This window comes from Hydra vulgaris, chromosome 02, assembly GCF_038396675.1.
Source record: "Hydra vulgaris chromosome 02, alternate assembly HydraT2T_AEP".
Classification (NCBI taxonomy): Eukaryota; Metazoa; Cnidaria; class Hydrozoa; order Anthoathecata; family Hydridae; genus Hydra; species Hydra vulgaris.
The window spans coordinates 53,760,001-53,776,315 of NC_088921.1; the positions used below are offsets into that span (position 1 = coordinate 53,760,001).

The 16,315-nt window shown below is 27.7% G+C and overlaps 1 protein-coding gene across 1 annotated transcript in view; it reads right to left on the reverse strand.

Annotated features, from left to right (window-relative positions):
- LOC136077035 (uncharacterized) overlaps nucleotides 1–16,315 on the reverse strand; it is a 44,790-nt gene that overhangs the window by 17,032 nt on the left and 11,443 nt on the right. Inside the window, exon 3 of the mRNA XM_065791375.1 lies at nucleotides 3,936–4,568. Coding sequence (XP_065647447.1) covers nucleotides 3,936–4,568 — 633 coding nt within the window. The remainder of the gene's footprint in view (nucleotides 1–3,935; nucleotides 4,569–16,315) is intronic.

The window sequence follows — 16,315 nt, forward strand, 5'->3', positions numbered from 1 at the left end:
TGAATGAGGATAATCTCATCATCGATATTTAGTTAAAGATGACTGAAACAAACAACTTACTTTGCCAACAACTTGAATTGTTTTGTACAATTTTGAAAACTTTATTAAGGATTTATCTTGATTTAGCATGTAAGCGGTAAGGTTAAGGTCCTCCATAGTACAATTGAAGGCAACAACAATTTCCTGTGATCGTTTGCAATTGGTTTAGTAATGGGGATTTAAGCTAACCTCCAGGTATTTGATTAAATACAAATACGCTTATTCTAAATGCAAAAACAAACATTTGTACTTTACATTAAGAAAAAATATAAAAATTTTAGAAAAGACTGATAAAATGGTCAACTAAAAAGAAAAATCTTCAACAAATATCTCTTTAAAACAAATTTTAAATTTACTTTAGTATTAAAGATGAAAAAAAACAATGAAACTCTTGGTGTTTCCTAAAAAAATACTAGTTAACCTAGTTTATGAAATTAAAAATACATTTCAATTAAATACAAATACAAATATTTAAGATATTTTTTAATCAAACAAAATATGAATATAAATACCTATTTTGATAAAACAGTAAACATTGATCAAAAGGAATTTGTTACTTCATTTAAAAGAGTTGCATAGTATAAAATAGTAAGTTAAAATAAAAGTTTTGAAGTTATTTATTTTAAACATAAACTATAAATGTGTAAAATAATATTAATTTAGACTTAGAGTTTTATTTTAAGTTTTATTTTATTATTTTAGAAATCTAGCTTAATAAGTTCTTTCTTTTTTTATTTAGTTTTTCTTTATTTAACTGTTGTTTTTTTTTTGTTGTTTTTTTATGTTTAGTTAAAGTAAATTTTTTCCACAAATTTTTAAAATGCCTAATATTTCAAAAAATGTAAAAAGCTGTTGTCAAGTTGTCTTAACAAAGTATTTATGCATGGACATAAATGTATATATATATATATACATACATATATATATATATATATATATATATATATATATATATATATATATATATATATATATATATATATATATATATATATATATTTATATATATATATATATATATATATATATAAATATATATATATATATATATTTATGTTCATGCATATATATTCTATTTTCTTCTATATAGTTTCTATATAGTGGACATATATATATGTATTATATATATATATATATGAATGCATATACATGTATATATATATATAAATATATGTATATATATATATGAATGCATATACATGTATATATATATATATACATACAAACCAGATTGACAATATCCATTCTCTTTTTTTCTTCTATTCTTCAACACAAAGAAAGTTTATTTATTTCCCAGCTTTTTTTGTTGAAATTGGAGCGCACGAAGAAAATAGAATAAAAGTGATTTAATCTGTGTGTGAAACACCTAGCATCCAATTGGTAATAGCCAAAAAGTATCTTGCTTCTCTCACTTCCTTTAAGAGCAAATTTCATCAATATAGCACACTAATGTATGAAGTCATACTGTGATTTCCATAAGAAGCAATGGGCCTGCATCTGAGTTTTCTATTTTTGGGGATGATTTTTTTTAAATGTTTTGTTACATTCTAGTTGATTTTTTTTTAATGTTTTGAGTTCTGCAAATGATTTAAAATCATTTCCAGAGCTCAAAGAAAATTGCTGTTTACTTGCTCTCCTACAATAGAGTTTTGACCTGTCGCAATAATAATGCAAGAAATTGTAAAAAAATTTATTGTTGATACAATAAAAAAGATAAGAGAAACAATAATGTATCTATATATACCAATACTTCATGCCAACTTGCTCAGACTCAGACTCTAAAGCCTGTTTGATTGCCAAATCAATCTCACTATCATTGGTAAGAGTTGTCAACAAAGTCTTCCAGGTGATGCGTTGGCTTTGATGGACAGGGCTGTTTTGTGCTTTGATTTGATCAATCAGTTTCTTCCATATATCTTTGATTCCACAATTCAAGAGAAGAAGACATTGATCTAACAATAAATTCACAGAAATGAACTAATTATCGTGATCCAGGAATTTGCACTTTCAGGAAAAAATGAATGATACTTTTTTCTTTAGCATTCGTTAAGTTATTTGACACATTATTGCTTACTACACTTTTATCTAAATATTACATACAAACTACCTAATATTATATGAACAAACCATTTTAAAGAAACTGCATTTTATAAATTCTGCTTGATTATTTATAGATACCTGATTAATCCACAATAGATTTATGGTTGTCAAATAAACTTTCTTTAGTAGGGAGCTGCAGAAATTCCCCATTACTGCTTCTCTTATCATAATTGACAACTTTCATTTTAGTAATTCCAAAAAAGATTGATATGTTAAATATAGGTTTATCAAATTTTTATTAAAACAAATTCATTGCAAATGTCATCATAAAGTTTTGCACCTTTATGCCATTGATAAATACATTTGGTATCGGATATAGCATATGTATTTTACAAATTATACTCAAATTTGTATAAGCTCTTTAATTTATCAAGAAAACATTACATTGATTATATGCCCTGTAGTAATATGTCGACACTTTTTCTGTCATAATTTGTATTTGCACTTTAGTATTTATTCTTGAAATTGGTATTAGACTAAAATCAATATCTTAATAAATATTAAATAAACATAATATATGTCTGATAGCAAGTTAAAGTCACATGTTTCTGCAGCAGTACAATTTTCTACATTTTTTATTTAAGTAAATAATTAATATAATCAAACAATAATAATATACTATTTAAAATGTAATTTTAAAATTGTGTACAAATTATAAGAAAATGTAATTGAAAAACGTTTTAAAACTGAAAAACAGTCACAGCTTTCTATTTTAAACATTAATGTGGAAACTGTTAAATGTACTTTAAACATTAATAAAATTCATTAATGTGGGAACTGTTATTATTATTTTATTGAATTCAGAAGATATTATTTTTAAACATTTCAAAATTACAAAAAATTTCTTCTAAAAATCATGGAGCATAATAAATTTTGAAACCCAATGGTTGGTTCCAATATATTGTTGTCATCTGGCAACAAGGCTCATTAAAAGGTTTAACACTAGTATAGACACTAGGAAAAAAAACACAAAATACATTCACTACTACTATAGACACTAGAAAAGGCTCATTAAAAAGTTTAACACTAGTATAGACAATAGAAAAAAAAACACAAAATACATTTACATACTGCTATAGACACGAGAAAAAAAACACAAAATACATTCACTACTACTATAGACACTAGAAAAGGCTCATTAAAAAGTTTAACACTAGTATAGACAATAGAAAAAAAAACACAAAATACATTTACATACTGCTATAGACACGAGAAAAAAAACACAAAATACATTTTTTTAATTGTAGCACTTTAATAAACTTTTCTTGGTTTTTTAGGGCCCCTAACATCATGGATCCAGGGCACATAAGCCCCTTTTGCGCCCTTGGAACTCAGCAGCTTTATATATACATATACATATATATATATATATATATATATATATATATATATATATATATATATATATATATATATATATATATATATATATATATATATATATATATATATATATATATGTATATAATATATATATATATATATATATATATATATATATGTATATATATATATGTATATATATATATGTATACATATATATACATATATATATATATATATATATATATATATATATATATATATATATATTATATATATATATATATGTATATATATATATATATATATATATATATATATATATATATATATATATGTATGATAAATAGTCATTATAACATGCACTAATATTTTATATTTGGTATTGTTAAAAAAAGATATGTATATATATATATATATATATATATATATATATATATATATATATATATATATACAACAAGTTTACTTACTAAAAGGATTGTTGTCAGCTAAAGTTGCAACTTCTGATTGAGTAAGGAAACAAAAATATAGATTTAACTCATCCATATACCCATTCAACCCATTTCCAAATAAATCACCTCCAAACACAACAGTCTGCCAAAGATCAGTAGGTAAAGCATATGAAGGTGGAGTATAAAAACTAATGATTAAGCTTCCATTTATATAAAAATAAACACCATTAGTTGATGGATTGTATACAAATGCTATATGATTCCAAACATCTAACTGTATTTTGCTTATACTTGAGTAAATATAATTTTCTCTGTCTGAATTTGTGTTCAACTTCAGCTGTAAAATTTGTTCAACTACATCGAATTGAATTTTTGGAATATATGAGTTAGTATCATAAACATAAAAAAGTCTTGAAAAAGAATTACTGATGTTGAACCATCCACCAAATGATAACTGGGTAGATGGCTTTATTGAACTAATAAAGATGCCACCTGTTGCTGAAATCTCAATACAGTTACCAAGATTTAAAGGGCAATAGTCACTTACTGATTTTGCATTTTTAGCTAATGCATAGTTACTATTGTTTAAACTATCAAACACAATTTCTGTTCCAACATAGCTATTAAAGGAATAGTAAAAATGTTCAGCATCTAAAATTAAAAAAAAAAATTCTTTATTAATGTTTTGTTATCCAAATCATTAAAAAAAAAACCTAATATACATTGGAGAAAGTTTGGTCACATTAGTATTTGCACACAACATTAAATATACTTATTAAATACATAAACAAAAGCAACGTTAAAGTCATAAATATATACATTAGGACATATTAATAGTTTAAATTGCATAATGGCTAAGTGTGTGATTGTTGCATAATTAATATATATATAAAAAAATATTCTTAGAAGCTTCTGAAATTAATTAAACACATCAAAACTTTTGGAATGAGATAGTAGGTTTTAAGGAAAAAGATAAATATTTTAAATAGTTAGCATTATATAACTGTTAATGAAGGTGTACGTCTTCTCATAAAAAATTATTTATTAAAAAAAATACTTTAAGATTATTTAATAATAGAATTTTTATTTTTCCAAAATAAAAAAGATTATATCAACAAAAACTGTTTCAGTAACTAAAGAGAGCATTATTAAAATAAAAGTATAACTTAAGGTATAACCAAGACCGTATTATTTTAAAAGCTTTTAATTTTTGTTTTAATTAAAGTTATGTTGTTTATATAAAAAATATTTTGACAAACTAATTTTAGTGGCCTGTTAAACACTTCTTAAAATGTTGACATATATTATGAAAGCTTATCCTTGGAGTTGAAAAATCACAAAGTCATATGTAATTACAAATTTCACATTGAGTTATTCTAAACCTTCCAAGTGAACCAGATCAGATATTTGTTAAGAAATTTATTTCAAACACTAGTGCAGGCAACTTCTAGTTACTACAAAAATTAAAATATTGCTATAGAGAAAGAAAACTGTTTATGGAAGACTTAAAAGCTGTAATTTATATGAATCAGGAAACCAGTTTTTGAGCATGAATAAAAAAAAAAGATGTGACTTTACTGAATGACAAAACTTTATTGAATGTCACAAGAGGTTGAAGAGTTAAAAAAAGAAAAAAAGAGAAAATAATGCAACCTTACATTGATGTGACTGACTCAAGTTTGACTAATACAGCAGATACAACTATGCGTTCAGTTTGCTTTTGCAACTTGTCTAAAAGAGAAAGGACATTATTAGAAAACCCAGTCCAAATATGACAATGGTATACCATACAAAGTTGATTAAATGATTTTTAAAAAGGTAAAGAATGGGAGAGTAAGAGAAACTAATTAAGAAAATAATGAACACAATAAAGATTTCCTTAGCAAAATTTTGTAATAGATTGGATCTTCATTTAGAGGTCAGAAGCATAATATAATACAAGAAGAGATAAAGTATAAGATTTAATAAGAGTGATTCAAAAAGTGAAACTTTTTTATCAAGACTAGAATATATAATTGCATCATAAGCTAATAGAACCAGTTATATTAACAGGAAAATCAATAATATAGATGAGAAATCAAGTATAGAACTATGTTATTAGAAATAAGGAAAAGTTTTGTCTATCGAGAAAGATTTTAATACTGCAATTAATAAATAATCTTAATTAGTCAATAATCTTAAAAACCATCTTGGCTGGGAAAAAACGAATTAGTTGAGTTAAAAAACCAGTCAAAGTTGTACTTAAAAGTTACATTATATAAAAATATAATGCATAACAATATATGTTATATTTATAATACATAAACAATATTATAGAAAATTGACAAGTTTTAAAAAATAAATTATGAATACTTTTATAAATTTTAATGCAGAAAGGTACAAAAACAAATTTGAATTCCTTAAAATTGATGAATATTCATACAATCCAAAATCATAATTTTTTGGAATTGATTGCACATTAGACTGAAAAGACAGTATTTAAATTGTTTGAATTTTTACAGGACTCAAAAATATATTTTTATTCATTTATACCCAAGTACAATCAAAAAATGTTATTTACAACTTTTTTTAATAAAATTTATAAAATTTTTTTAAAGAGATGCAAAAAAATTTGTAGCAAAGTTTTGGACAATCTGGAATATTATTATTATTATTATATTTAATAAACACCCACTATAAAATAGATAAAGTTACATTAAAGATAAACATAATATCATCATCTTGAAATTTTTTTTCAAGAATATCCTTGAAGACTGCTCTTTGTTCCTTTGAGTTCCGACACTCAATTGCAAAGTGTAACTTAGTGTTGGAACTTAATGTTTTAAGTAAAACTTGAAAATCCTTTCCGGGAACTAAATTTTTTTAAATTGAAAATTTAACTTTTTTTTGCATTGCATTATTTTGTCTAATTTTTTTTTAAGTTTTTAAAAACTTTGTGCAATAGTCATGATTTAATTCATGACTATTGCATAATACTTTGACACTATCTTAAAAAGGGTGTGGAGCTATTTGGTTATTCAACTGTGAGTCAACAATATCAAACATTTTATTTTTCAACAGGTGAATAAATAAATTTAGCTGGTTTTGCAGTATGATAGTTGATATATCCTGGAAAATAAGGGATGATGATAATTTTTACTATGCTTTAGAAGTGACTTTAGTGCGTTCCTTTCTACTATATCAAACTGTTTCATTAATACTTCTTTATATTCACAAAGCTCAAGGCCACACGTTAGTGTTGGAACTGCAAAAGTTTTATATAACTGGACAGTAGAGCGAAATGAATTCCAGATTGAATTAGAAAGAGTTTGGATTACTGTCCTAAAATTTGATATCATGAGAACAATATTTAAACAATTAAGTGAAGCAAATAGTGAACTATTAGTATCCCATATAAAGCCTAAATTACTAAGTTTACTATGTAGTTCTATTTTATGATGGTTGAGTGTTATTGTGCAGTTTTTTATTTGATTTTTTTTGGCAAAAACTTGGATTTGTCAGCATTCAACTTTATGCAATTTTTTTGTGCATGTATTAGAGGTTTTATAAGATTTTGAAGGCCAGAGAGGTGGAAAGGCAGAGCCAAAAAGTATAATGTCATTAGCATATGCTACAACACCCATGTGGTTTCCATTTATTTATGTGCTTACGATATTTTCATTTTGTAAGGTTTCTTGTAGGTTATGAGTGTATATATTATACAGATGAGGTGAGAGAATAGATCTCTGTCTCACTCGAGTGAGACAGGGGATCTATTCTCTTCCCTCGGGGAGGGGGAACAGAATAGATTCCTGTCTTATTCAAGTGAGACAGGGATCTATTCTTTCCCCTCATCTGTATAAGTCATTTTATCATCTGTATACATCATTTTATCCAACACAAAGAGCATTCTTTGCGTTGGATAAAATGGATATGATTTGCAACCTAGGTATGAGTCCAGAGGCACTGTTTTCATATTATATTATGACAATATGGTATTAACAATATATAGTAGTATTTTTTTAATATCGTAGAGTTTTTCAAATAGAATGTATCAGTTGCAGCAGTCAAACGCCTTTTCAGGAGGTAGGGAACAGAGATAGACAGGTGATTTGTTGTTGTGATTGTTTCACTAATAAAGAATTCTGAATTCAATTCGGCATATAAAAAGGAGCTTCTTTTATTTCTGGACAGATTATTAAAACTATTATTCTGTTAGTTTCGTAAATATTGGAATGAAGTCATTAGTTGATCAACTAATTATTTTTTTAGATGATTTAGCAAGTGGTATAATAAGTGATGTAAACATTGAACTTGGAGTGTATCCATGTATATTATCCAGTAAAAATTATATCGGATACTATACCGGATAATATACCGTTAAATGTAATTTTTTTAGAGATGTCACGAATATTCGGTGACTAATTGGTATTCGGCCTATTCAGCTGCTTTTTTTACTATTTGGTATTCGGCCGAATATTGCAAACTGATCGGCTGAATACCGTAGCTGTTCAACGTCAAAACACAGTTACCAACATTTTTATCAAAATTTACTTTTTTATATACCCTTTGATACCAACTCATGCAGAACTTTTATGTAATATCCTCTTTGGAAGCAGACAATTATATCAGGAGTTACCACACAGTAACTACAACATTTTATTCTGATAAATAAAAAAAACAATATAAAACCCACTATCTTCACAAAGTTGTAGATAGTGTGTTTTGAATTTATTATGATTGTAATCTGCCAAAAATATATTTCAAGTGTAGTGAAATTCAAACTCAAGACACAGTAACTAACTACTAACTACGGAAAAAAACACATACTGAAACTTTTTAGTCCCTGTGTTTTTTCTTTCCGTTTTCCTGCAACGGGTTGCCTGTAAGGCAACTTTAGTTTGTAGGGTTTTTTTTAAGTTACCTGTAAGGCAATTGTTGAGAAGTATAGGTTTATGGGTATTGAGTGTTTAACTATTTCCTTACATCGGGTTGCTGTTAGGCAACTTTAGTTTGTAAGGGCATTAAGTTGTTTCAAAACAACTTTTGAGTAGAGAAGATTGTGTATGTGTGAAATACGAGCGTTGAAGGAAAATACTTAATCGTCAAACACTGACCACGCTATAAATTAATCTTAATATGGAAACATCGAAAATTAAAATAGACTTAAACGTCTCTAATAAAAGCTATGCTCAAGCTATAGCAACTAATTTTAACTCAAAATTGTCTAATGAATTTAGCACATTGAAAAGAACCCTTTTGTGTGAAATAAAAGAAAATATAATTGAACCTAATATTTTATTCGCTCTTGAAAACGCCAATTTAGATCACGATCTGGAAGGCCTGCAAATTATTCGTAAAGGGACAATGATCGAACTTGTCATGAAAACTGATAAGTCGAGATCGTTGATCCTTGAAAATGGGCTTTTAATTAATGGTGTAACCCACCATTTTTATAATTCTACTCCTACTAGAAACTTATGCAAACGAGTTGCAGTATCGGTAATGGGTTTGCCTCTCAAAAAAAAAAATTTACCTGTCGGTGTGGCTCTTGAGCAACTCGGATATGGGAAACATATACACACAAAAGCAGTATATCGCAAAACGCCTAAAAACAGAACATCCTACTATACAGGAATACTAGTTGCCATGATGAATCAATTATTTAAACCAATACCAAGATCTTTAAAACTATGTGGATATAACTTCAGGATAATCTATACCGGACAAAACAAAGAAGATTACCTAAAACCAAAAGAAGATTTTATAGAAGTGACCGAAGAACCTAGAAAAAAAGTAAGGGAAACTAATGAACCAGAAACATCGGAGGAAATACCTGAACCAACAAATAAATTTTCTAAACCACAAGAATCAGAAGCCCCTATGGTGATATGCCAAAACTCTCTCGAAAACCAAATTATAAACAACGATACCAATAACTTAAATAAAACAAAACCAAAGACACCCAAACAAATACCACAACCGCCTGAAATAAATTCTCAAACACAAGAAACAGAAGCTCACATGGAAGAAAGTCAAAGTTTTAACAATAATAATATTGAAAACAAAATCGAACCTCACAACGACAACATCGTAAATGAAGCAACCATAACCCTAAAAGAAAAAGTAGAAGAACCAGAAAAAAATCGAATTTCACTCAGAATATCTTTGCTTAGATTGTACTGAGAGGCATATTTACAACTTAAATTTATTCTACGGCTTCGATAAAACAAAATGCTCGGAAGATGAACTATTAATATTTAAGGCATACAAAAAAGCAGAATATGATCAGAGAAAATTCGAAAGACAAATAAAAAGAAACAAAGCAAATAAGATACCCGTCGGACAATCAAGGGATTATATTAAAAGCAATACACAAATCCAAAATAATTCTTCGTACAATCATGATGACTGGACTTAAAACTAATACAAAAAACAAAAGTAATACTTCAGAAATTAAAACTATAAAAACTATATTAGAAAATAAAAAATATTGAAAAAATTTAAAAAAAAAATTCAAAAATTAATAAAAAACAAACAAAAAAAAAATACAGTATCCATAAGCTCTAAACTAAGATAAAAAAAACAAAGGTAAAACATTAAAAAGTAAAACTACAAAAATTAACAAAAAAATTTTTATAAAATTAAAAAAAAAAAACTAACTACTAGCAACAATTTTTTTTTAATTCTTAAATTTTTATATCAAATAACTAATCGAAAAAAGAATTATGGACTGGAATCACAATTATGCATTACCAAGACGCATACGTAAGTTCTCTTAAGTAATTACTTATTATTATATTATGTATTTAAATTAATATGTAATTCTATTTTTAGTCGACAACGTTGAAGATTAAATCATCTTCAACGTTGTCCTGATTTTATTCCTATTACTGTTAATGAAGGTACTAAATGTTTTATACACACATAGTATTTTGTTAGTTGCACAACATATTAACACATCATGTTATATTTTATATTAGTGTTTATTATATTTTTTAGTTGAAGAAGTTGTAAATGTTTTTGATGATTGATTTTGTTCCAATTATTGAAGATCAAGGTACAGAATAATTTATATATAAAATAAATTTATTTATTAATATAACGTATTTACATGTCACATCATTTAGTATACTAATATTTATATTTTTTAGTTGAAGAGGATTTGGATAACAGTGACTTAGATCCTGATTATATTCCAATTACTGAACATTATGGTACTAAATAATTTATATACACAACAATGCATTTGTTAATACATCATATTTAAATGTCACATAAAATTGTATACTAGTATTTATATTTTTTAGTTGAAGAAGTTGAAGAGGATTTGGATGACAGTAACTTTGATCCTGATTTAACCCTAATTACTGAACATCAAGGTATTAAATAATTTATATATACCTACAACAATGCAGTTGTTACTACATCATATTTACATGTATATAAATATTTAACATATTCCAGATAATCAATTTATTGAAACTGCAAGGAAAAAGAAGAAGTTTAGTCCGGTAGATAAGAAAGCAGTATTAGAAAAAAAAAGGAATTAAAAAATGTCAATGCCAAGACAAAACATCAAAACCGTTCTCTTACATGCCCTGTAGAGTGTAGAAACAATTGCAGAGACAATCTATCCACTTATCATCAAATATTTTTATGGAAAACTTATTGGTCTCTAACAACATATGTCCAGGGGAGACAATTTTTAGCAAAATGTGAAACAATTACATCTGTAAAACGTCGAACAACAGTGGAAGGTTCTTTTGATAACTTTAAAAAGTCACAATCCAGGATTTATAAACTTCCAGACTCCAAAAAAAAAGAAGTTTAGGTATGTAAGACCACTCTTCTAAATGTTCTTGGCTATACAAAAGATTCTGTTTTAACAGAACTAGTTAAAAATATGAACAGTAATTTTTTTTATGTCATCTGTTACTGAAAATAGAGGACAGCAAAATATTAAAAAAATGTATACCTAAAGATATTGTAGCTGATCATATACGGCTGTACAAACCATCTGTATGTCATTATCGGCGACTTAATGCACCAAATAAAATGTACTTTCCTTTTGGACTAACAGTAAAAGCCATGTAAGATTTTTGCTCTCAATATAAAAACTATTGCTCTCAAGAGTTTTATAGACAAATCATAAAGGATTTAAATATATCTTTAAAAAATCCCACAATTGATAAATGTGAAGATTGCTCTACCTATTAAAATATAATTGAAAATTTTACTGATGAGAATGAAATTAGAGATAATATTACACTTTTAGAAAGCCATAAAGCCAAGGCTGTAGCAGCAACGTCGAAATATAAGGAAGATTCTAAACTGAGTATCGAATCAACTTGTATCTACTCAATGGACTTACAAAAAGTTATATTAATTCCTAATATGTCAGATACTAAATCTTCTTTTTTCATCAGTAGACTAGTGGTATTTAATGAAACATTTGCTCAAAACCAAATGCCTTATGCTACTGTGCACTTTGGCATGAAGCCATTGCTGAGCGTAAAGCTGAAAATGTTACAAACTTAATATTGGCTTTAATTAGTAACCAAAGACATGTACAAGATTTTATTTTTGGGGCTGATAACTGCACTGGACTACCAATGTAAAAACAGATACATTGTGTGGATTTAAAATGAACAGTGTTGTTATGGCCAAATTTTCAAGAGGATCAACTTGTATGGAATACTGGACAGATTTTAATGGAGAGCCAAAGACTTTGAACTTCTTATTAAAAAAAATTTTTAAAAACATTAAAACATATGCCCCTATAAAAATTACGTAACATAGAGGAATTAACCTCAATAAAAAAAAAAGGAATCGTTAACAAACTTGTTCCAGTAATGCCAGAAAACAGAAAAATTTTTTGGATAAATCTTCCAGTGTCTGTCACTTCAGAAGATTTGGTTGATGAGATGGGCGTTGGTAATGCTTTCATAACTTCTGATTATGAATAAGACTTAATAAAGACTGAATATGACTTAATAAAGACTGAATAAGTACTTTACAATTATTTTATTATATTTTACTATTATTTATTTTGTTTATACTTGTTGTTATTATTATATGAAACTGTAAAAATTGTTCTACCTGAAGACTAAGTATTTTCAAATAATATATTTTATGCAATAAAGAAAGTGATACATATTTGTTTTCATTTTTGAATTTTATTTTAAGTGGTTATTTCTAGCTTTTACATAATTTTATTAAATCTGTCTAATTTATCTGTCATTCTTTATTTTGAAACCAGTAAATTATGCAATTTAGTATGATAATTTTTAGGTTGAGATTAAAGAGCAATAACAAAATACAGTTTGTGGTAAGTAAAATCAAATGAGACATAATACCAACAAAATGTAGTGCTTTAAAAGACTAGATTCAACCACTACCATGTGGACGTTACTTACTAATTGAGCATTTAAATAGAAATTCAATACTAGTTTATGAAAATTAGTGCAAAATAAGCATTTGTTAATTGGCTATTGTTTTGAACTTTCATACTTTGTGAAAACTCATAAAACTATTTGTCCACTCATAAAACTATTTAAATATTTGTTAGTTCATTAGAGTTAGGGGAGTATTTAGACTTTTTTCTAGGAGGAATAGGGCGACTCGATTTTTTACTATGCCACGTTTTCTTGCCAAATGATAAATAGGATTAATGATTTTTCAAAATATTGAATACAAAATATAGATCTAGGAGGAGTCGGTTGACCCATCACCCATCTTAAATACCTAAATGCCTTAATTTTTATTTAACAAATATAGTTTACACATACCGTGTTTTAAATTAAATGTGATAGGATTTTTAAATTTTTCTATAAATTTCAAAACACAGTATCTACAATTACAGCTTAATGAAAGCTAAAAATACCATTTTGTCGATTTACATTGAATTCTATGCATTTTCTTGATAACCATATGAAGTTTCAAGTGATAAGTATGAAGTTAAGTTGGCGGCCCGACGTACTTTATAAAAATCATTTTCATATCAAATTATAAAAAATATAGATACTGTGTTTTGACGATGTAAAGCTGACCGAATACTAGATTTGGAATGAAGAAAAGCACACCACGGGCAAATAATAAAATTTGGCAAACTTTATTAGGATAATGTTTTACATTTTCTGACCATAACTTGTAAGGGTTTGCTGTCTTATTTAAGCGAACAGTTTTAGGTAAAAATTTCATTTGCAGTTTGACTTTTCTTTTCCACATCTTTCATACGTGTGCATATTTTCTTTACACTTTTTTTATCGTTTTTAAATTTCTTTTTCGTACGAAGTGGAGATAAATTATCACCAGTGCTACTAGACACCGGTGATGGTTCATCCGTGTCAAGCAGCCTTTCACTGAGAAGGGTTAACTTTTCACTGACTTAAGTCAGAGCATTTAAATTTTTTGTCATGTTTTGTTCGGTGTGTTTTAACTAATCTCTTGAAATTTGTTTGGAACGTGCATGAATAAAAATGATAGCCACTGAATAAGTGAGAGCTGGCATAAGTGCAAACTGACACAAGTTCGAATTGGTATAAGTGCGTCAAAAGAGTACGCAAACAGTGCATAAATGCGAGCCGAGCCGAGCGCCACTCCGAGTATTCGGTATTTGGAAAAACTACTATTCGTGGCATCTCTAATTTTTTTCCTTTGTAGGGGAGAGGGGATTTTGAACATCCAGAAAGTAGTGTTGTTATCGACTTTGACTAAATCGACTAATAGTCGACTAGTCGAAAGTCAAAATTAGTCGACTTTGAAAAATCGAAAAGTTGATTTAATCGGCTATGTATTTCCTACTATTTTACTAATTGTTGATTTAGTCGAGTAATAATCTTAAAATCTTTATGTCTTTTTATTTAAATTTTTTTAAATTTTGTTTGTTTATTTAATAGCAATAGCATGTGTTGTTATAACTATTACATACTGTTTTTTTGCTTACTCTCTTGAAGTTTTATTTAAATCATTGCATGTTAGCTATATTTATGCCTAAATAGACTTTCGGTTATACATTTTATTAATTTCTTTTTTTTTACTTATTTTATTTTATTTTTTATGCTTGGGATTTTGTGTTTACTTTATGCTTGAAATTCAAGCTAGCTCGGGGGGCCCTAAGGTTGTGAAGCTCTAAAATCTAAATTTGATCTATGCAATAACATTGTAAATATGATTTTATAGACTTTTTGATATTTAGTTAATATTTAAACTTTTTTTTTTTTTTTTGTTGAATTTTATCAGGCAACCAAAAAAGTTCGTGCGGTTTTGCAGATCCATAAATAAATACACATAAAAACAGTTTTAATAACGTTTATTCTGAAAAATAGTCTCCTTCAGCAAGAATAACTTTCTCCCATCGTGAAACAAGCTGGTTTAATCCATTTTTATAAAAGTCTTGAGTTTGGTAGCTAAAAAATTGAATTAACTTATTTTCGAGATCTTCTCTATTTCGAAACTGTCGATTCCTCATATGATTATCCAGGGCCAAAAACAGGTGATAGTCGCTTGGCACAAGGTCTGATGAATACGAAGGGTGAGGTAGAATCTCCTATTGTAAACGTGCTAGAGTTTCCCGCGTGATTTTTGCGGTGTGCGGTCTGGCGTTGTCCTAGTGGAATACAACACCTTTTCTGTTTGCCAAAGCTGCGTGTTTTTGGTGAAGAGCAACCGAAACTCTGTTCAATTTGGCTGAGTAAATCTTAGCCGTAATGGTTTGTCCACTTGGTAGCAACTCATAGTGAACGATACCTGCTGTAGTCCACCATACACACAATAAAACCTTTAGTTGGTGAATGCTTGGTTTAGGAGTCATCGGTACTGGATCGCTACTGGCTAGCCGATGATATGTTCGTTTTTTGTTGCAGTTCATAATCCATTTTTCGTCGCACGTCAACATCCGGTCAAAAAATGGCACTAAATTGTGGCGGGAAAGCAATGAAGAACAAATGGTTAAGCGCTGTAGCTTGTTTGTTTTACTCAACTCATAAGGTACCCATTTGCTCAACTTCCAACGTTTTCCAAGTTAGTGCAAATGTAAACGAATAGTTTCATCACTCACATTAAATCTTGAGGCAAGGTCTTGACATGTTTGACTGGAGTCCTGCTCGATTGCCAGCTTGATATCCTCGTTGTTTACGATGGATGGTCTTCCAGATCTTGGTTCATCTTCAAGGTTTTCATTTCCAGAAGAAAATTTTTTAAACCACTTTTGACCCGTCTGTTCTGCTATGGTACCTTCCCAAAAGCAGCGCATATCTTACGACAAGCTTCTGCAGCTTTGGTTCCAAGCTTGAACTCATAAAGTAAACAGACGCGAATTATCGCATCTGACACAGCCATACTTTACTTAAGACTTTTAAATTTAAAACGTACTAATAAAACTTATGAAACACACTGATTGATTCTCCTTAAAACAA